The sequence below is a fragment of the Chelonoidis abingdonii genome, chromosome 4, assembly GCF_003597395.2.
Source record: "Chelonoidis abingdonii isolate Lonesome George chromosome 4, CheloAbing_2.0, whole genome shotgun sequence".
In the NCBI taxonomy this organism is placed as follows: Eukaryota; Metazoa; Chordata; order Testudines; family Testudinidae; genus Chelonoidis; species Chelonoidis abingdonii.
In genome coordinates, this window is record NC_133772.1 from 4,232,784 (window position 1) to 4,239,099 (window position 6,316).

Genomic DNA, 6,316 nt, shown 5'->3' on the forward strand with positions numbered 1-6,316 from the left:
TTAGTAGGGGCGCGCTCCCCTTGCAGTCATTGCTGATCCCAGTGTGGCGCTAGGGGGCGCTGTGCTGCAGGGAGCAGCAATGGCTTTTGCGTCCAAAACCAGGAAAAAAATTTCTGCAGAACCAGCTACATCCTGGTCGCTTGCCCCAGCCCTTAACTGAGTCTGACTCCTGATTTTCTAACCCTCCACTCCTGGGGTGGTTTTTCTCTCTTCTCCCCTGTCTCCTCCTGCAGTTCGCCCTCATGCAGTACTCGCACAGATTTATAGAGCACTTCGACTTCTCACAGTACAGGAGGAGTCGCTACCCCGATGACCTTGTCAGGTCGGTCGTGCAGCTCATGGGTTGGACGCACACAGCCAGCGCCATCCGGAAAGTGGTGTAGGTATTTCCCTCCTCCCTGTGCTGACTCCACAGGGAATGGGCTGCAAGAACATACAAGCTAAGGGACAGGGACTCAGGACTCCTGGGTTCTATCCCCAGCTGTGGGAGGGGAGTGGGCACTAGTAGGTTAAAGCAGGGGGAAGGGGGACTTGGAGACGGGACACAAGAGTTCTATTGCCAGCTCTGACTCTGTGTTGTGACTTTAAGCAAGTCACATGCCCACCCTGTGCCTCCCCATCAGTAAAGTGGGGACGCCAACACTGACCTCCTTTGTAAAGGACTGTGAGATCTGCAATGCCAAAGCAGTGGATGAGCGCTAGGGGTTTTTACGTATCAATAACCCTCCCAGGCATTCCCAACCTTCCCCCTTTTCCAGGCGGGAGCTGTTCACCTCTGGGAGAGGCATTCGGGATGAGGCCACCAAGGTTCTCATTGTGATCACAGAAGGGGAGAAAACTGGAGACACGCTTTCTTATTCAGACGCTGTCCCCGAGGCTGAGAGAGCTGGAATTGTCCGCTATGCCATTGGGGTGAGCCGCGGCCTTGTGGAGAACTAGTATGGATCTGAGCCCATGTCCAGGGATACAGTGGTGGTGTGGGGGGATGCTCCCATCAAGCATGGGAGGGCACCGGCACAGAGGCTGGGGAGACGAACTGAAGCCAGGCTGTAACTGAGCCAGGGTGTGGCGCTATGGCAGAGCTGGAGTTTCTCTAGCCAGAATGAGCGGCTATTGGTCAGGTTGAGCAGCGTTGTCTAGTCAAAGGTGGGGTATTCTCACTGCCCTCCAATCCACATGCCCACTCCGATGTCCTTGACATTTCATGTGCTTCCAAGGGATGCAGGGTAGGGTTAGTGACCCACCTGTGGGGTGACTTGACCAAGGGGTTCCTGGGACACATTCTCCCACAGACCCAGGATTTTACAAAATCATCCCGTTCTCAGTACTGTTATTTCATTTTCTGCATGCACTTGGGGCTCAAACAATGGCTCTGGTCCTCCCTAAGCTTACCTGTCACTCAACCCTCATGTCAGCTAGTGTGTGGCATCTACTGTCCCTTGGGGAAGAAGTATTGAACCAATGACTGGCATTAGAGTGTAGATTATCACAGCATAGCTCCAGTGTTTCCCACGCCCACACCCCGGAGTGGCACATGGCACTGGCTGAGCGGAGCCTCTCGAGGCCCCAGCAGGGCTTGGGACGGGAGGGTATTTGCCCAAGTTCTTGGCCTATGACTGACCTCGATGCCCTGGTCTCCCCTGTACCTCCCTCTACTCCATTAAGGTCGGCGACGCCTTCTCCCGTGATACTGCCCAACAGGAGCTCCATGAGGTCGCCTCTAAGCCCAGCGACGAGCACGTCTTCCAGGTGGACAATTTTGATGCCCTCCTGGGCATCCAGAGCCAGCTGCAGGAGAAGATCTTCGCCATCGAAGGTACCAGAGCTGGGGGAGGGGCCGCACTGGCCGTAGGGCTCTAGAAATGGGTTTTCAAGACTCAGATGGGACAGGGAGCAGCTGGGAATCCGGAGCTCACATAGGCCCCAAATAGTCTCTCTTTCCCCATCCAACATGTATCCATTAATCTATCTCCATAGATCCCCATAATGCCTTTCTCATCCGGGGCCCCCCAGTCAGGGGACTGGCTGGCTCAAGGGATTGAGGAATGGGATACAGGGACTTCTCTCTAGGGGATGCTGGGTCCATTCCAGCCTCAAGGTGGGGAGAAGGGCTGGCTCAGGGCATGGGACATGGGGCCTTTACTGTCTATGATGGTCTCTCCAATGTCTGTCTGTCTGTCTCTGCCCCCAGGCACCCAGTCCCAGAACAGCAGCTCCTTCCAGCTGGAGATGTCTCAGGAAGGATTCAGCTCCCTGCTGTCCCCTGTGAGTGACGCCTGGCCCCGGTGCTTGTCCCACGTTGCCGTGCGCTGGGGCCCTGACGGAACTTTCAGTCCAAGTAGCATCAGGCTGGGTTAGTGCCTGAAAGGCAGATGGCCCTTTATTAACCCAGAGAGCTGGAGAAGCAGCGTGGAAGGTGCTTTTCCCACCGTGCCTGAGAGTGCGGCTGTCCTGCCAGCGGGGACCTCAGTAGGGGGCACTCTCTCCCCTGGCAGTCCCCAGTGCCATGTTAAGCTGTGCTGTGCTGCAGGTAGGGGAGAGGTCTTGTAAATATTTCCTGTGCTGTCCATTTCATAGATTCATAGATTCATAGACTCTAGAACTGGAAGGGACCTCGAGAGGTCATCGAGTCCAGTCCCCTGCCCTCATGGCAGGACCAAATACTGTCTAGACCATCTCTGATAGATATTTATCTAACCTACTCTTAAATATCTCCAGAGATGGAGATTCCACAACCTCCCTAGGCAATTTATTCCAGTGTTTAACTACCCTGACAGTTAGGAACTTTTTCCTAATGTCCAACCTAAATCTCCCTTGCTGCAGTTTAAGCCCATTGCTTCTTGTTCTATCATTAGAGGCTAAGGTGAACAAGTTTTCTCCCTCCTCCTGATGACACCCTTTTAGATACCTGAAAACTGCTATCATGTCCCCTCTCAGTCTTCTCTTTTCCAAACTAAATAAACCCAATTCTTTCAGCCTTCCTTCATAGGTCATGTTCTCAAGACCTTTAATCATTCTTGTTGCTCTTCTCTGGACCCTCTCCAATTTCTCCACATCTTTCTTGAAATGCAGTGCCCAGAACTGGACACAATACTCCAGTTGAGGCCTAACCAGCGCAGAGTAGAGCGGAAGAATGACTTCTCGTGTCTTGTTTACAACACACCTGTTAATGCATCCCAGAATCACGTTTGCTTTTTTTGCAACAGTATCACACTGTTGACTCATATTTAGCTTGTGGTCCACTATGACCCCTAGATCTCTTTCTGCCATACTCCTTCCTAGACAGTCTCTTCCCATTCTGTATGTGTGAAACTGATTGTTCCTTCCTAAGTGGAGCACTTTGCATTTGTCTTTATTAAACTTCATCAGGTTTACCTCAGACCATTTCTCCAATTTGTCCAGATCATTTTGAATTTTTACCCTGTCCTCCATAGCAGTTGCCGTGCGTGTCGGTTTAGGACGGGCCTGTACTGGGAGCAGTGGGAGCCTATGACTGGTCCGGTGGGATATACCTCTACGGGAGCAGCGGGAAGCCGAGCTTCATCAACGTATCCAGAATCTCCACTGACATGAATGATGCTTACCTCGGTAAGAACAAACCCACAGAGCTTCCCTTACCTATTTAAACAGCCCACGTGCCCCACCCCAGCAGCAGCTACATCTCAGCACCAGGTGAGGGCTGCCTGAGTAAACTACCCCTGTACCCCACCCTAGAGGTGGCTGCATCTCAGTTCTGGGAAAGTTCTGTGCAGCACTGTTGTATGGCTGTTTCCCATCTCACCTCCCCATGTCCCTCTCTTCCTTTGAGGTTATTCGTCTCAGGTCGTCACAGCCAATGGGCAGAGCAGCTACGTGGTCGGGGCCCCTCGCTACCAACATGCCGGCAAAGTCATCCTGTTCAGCCGGGATTCCAAGGGCGGGGAATGGACACCCAGATGGGAGCTGCAGGGGGAGCAGGTATAGGGAACATTATAGACAATGTGGAGCATGTGTGGGGGTGAGGGGGACTAGAGGAAGCCTGTAAGGTTTTGACGCCATGTGTTTGGCTTCACCTTCAGGAATGATTCAATGGGTATGTTTACACTACGCGCCAAATCGGCAGGTAGCAATCAGTTTATCGGGGATCGATATATCGTGTCTCATGTAGATGCAATATATTGATTCCCGAATGCACTCCTGTCGACTCCAGAACTTCACCGGAGCAAGCAGCAGTAGCAGAGTCGACAGGGGGAGCCGCAGCCGTTGATCCCCCACCATGAGGATGGGAGGTAAGTCGAAATAAGATACTTCGACTTCAGCTATGCTATTCACATAGCTGAAGTTGCATATCTTATATCGACCCCGCTCCCTAGTGTAGACCAGGCCAATAAGAAAGACTCAGGCTAGGTCTGCATTGGAGGAGGGGGTTGACCTAAGATATGCAACTTCAGCTACGTGAATAGAATAGCTGAAGTCGGTGTATCTTATGTCGATTGAGGATGGCGGCGAGTCAACCACTGCCGCTCCCCCGTCGACTCTGCTTCCGTCTCTCGCCGCAGTGGAGTTCCTGGGTCGAAGGCAGAGCGATCAGGTATCGATTGATCATCTAGATGCAATCAATCGATTCCCAATAGATCGATCACTTGGGTAGTGTAGACTTACTCTCAGGCAGGGGATAAATTTGACTGGTTTAGAGAACTGCATCACAGCTGACAATCAGCATGTCTCCAGTATCCCATTGCTCTTACATTCAGTTAGGGCTTGTCTACACTGAAAACCCTGCAGCAGTGCCACTGCTCTGCTGCAGCGGTGCTGCTGTAGCGCTTCAGTGAAGATGCTACCTACACCAACAGGAGTGCTTCTCCCATTGGCATAGCTAATCCACCGCATCAAGAGGTGGTTGCTAGGTTGACAGGAGAATTCTCCCATCAATCTAGCACTGGCTACACCGGGGGTTAGGATGGTTTAATTGCCTTGTTCGGGGGTGGGGGGCGGGATTTTCACACCCCTGAGAACATAGCGATACCGACCTGATTGTTTAGTGCAGACCAGGCCTTAGAAAGAACTCATAAGACTAATACAAAGAGACTGAGACAGGGTTAAAAATTGCTGATAATATGCACGGTGTCTGAAAAGGATCTCACCTCAACTAACACTATATGTTTCTCAAGGTCTAACTGCCTGTACATTCCAGCTAAAGAGAATTTGTAACAGAGTGGCTCAGTGAATCAAGCACAGCCTCTAAAAAAAAATGCACCACAACCATTCAGCACCTTTGAAAGATGCTGCCGACCTCTGCCTATATGTTCACTTAGAAAGAAAACTTACGGGAATAACACCACCTGCTGTGTGTAAAGGGGGGTGAGGAAGAGGATGGAATGAACATGGGGATTGAATCCTGCTCCCAGCAGGGTGGGCAGTGAGGGACTCAGTGGGAGAAGGAGGAGGAAGTGACTAAAATGGAGGAGTGACTTCTCTGTCCCTCCAGGTCGGCTCGTATTTCGGGGGTACACTGTGCGCTGTGGACCTCAACAGAGATGGGAACACGGACCTGGTTCTGATCGGAGCCCCCATGTACTATACACCTCTGAATGGAGGGCGCGTCTATATTTGCTCATTTAGCCGGCAGGTAAGAGAGACAAGCAGGGCCATGGGAAAGGTGGATGGCCTGGATGTCACATTTTACCTGGGCTGCCATGGGACTGGGATACTATGAAAATAAACACAGTGATACCTTGGCACTGTGCTCTAGGGAGCAGGGTGGGGGGCTCAGTAGAGGCTCACCTGGCAGAGTGTGCTGGCCCCAATGCAGCACTAGAGCGTGCTCTGTTGCTGGAAGAGGCATGCGGAGGGTCAGCAGGGGCCATTGACCTTCACAGTCCATGCTGATCTATTTTCCATGTGCTTCTCTGAATCTGGCCTGCAGGGGGCGACGCTGAGGCATAGGAGAACTCTGCAGGGGCAGATAGGGCAGGCGTTCGGGCGCTTTGGGGCCAGCATGTCCGAAATCGGGGACATCAGCGGGGACGGACAGACTGACGTGGCCATTGGGGCCCCCATGGAGAATGACAATCATGGGGCCTTGTACATCTTCCATGGGGAAAGAAGAGGCCTCAGTCCCCAGTACAGACAGGTGAGCCCAGCTCCTGGGAGGTGGAGTCAACACACCGTAGTGAAGGGATGTTATGGCATGGTCCCCTTGTGGTCATTAGCCCCTGTCTTAGTCCTCACCCTCCACTGCCCCTAGTGCCCATTATACAGCACAGCCGCCCCTTCCCCACCCCTCACCTTCCACTGCCCCCTAGTGCCCATTATACAGCACAACCGCCCCTTCCCC

At 52.6% G+C, this 6,316-nt stretch overlaps 2 protein-coding genes across 3 annotated transcripts in view; one reads left to right on the plus strand and one right to left on the minus strand.

Moving 5' to 3' along the window:
• LOC116815086 (uncharacterized) overlaps positions 1 to 6,316 on the minus strand; it is a 669,588-nt gene that overhangs the window by 523,322 nt on the left and 139,950 nt on the right. The window lies entirely within an intron of this gene.
• The window catches only part of LOC116815079 (integrin alpha-D-like), a 76,996-nt gene that overhangs the window by 61,938 nt on the left and 8,742 nt on the right, over positions 1 to 6,316 (plus strand). The window contains exons 7-14 of one of the 2 annotated variants that reach the window (XM_075065878.1): positions 234 to 379; positions 759 to 912; positions 1,666 to 1,816; positions 2,192 to 2,265; positions 3,459 to 3,588; positions 3,809 to 3,957; positions 5,468 to 5,608; positions 5,906 to 6,112. In XM_075065878.1, the coding sequence (XP_074921979.1) occupies positions 234 to 379; positions 759 to 912; positions 1,666 to 1,816; positions 2,192 to 2,265; positions 3,459 to 3,588; positions 3,809 to 3,957; positions 5,468 to 5,608; positions 5,906 to 6,112 (1,152 nt within the window). The remainder of the gene's footprint in view (positions 1 to 233; positions 380 to 758; positions 913 to 1,665; positions 1,817 to 2,191; positions 2,266 to 3,458; positions 3,589 to 3,808; positions 3,958 to 5,467; positions 5,609 to 5,905; positions 6,113 to 6,316) is intronic. The other variant, XM_075065877.1, reaches the window with a different exon arrangement.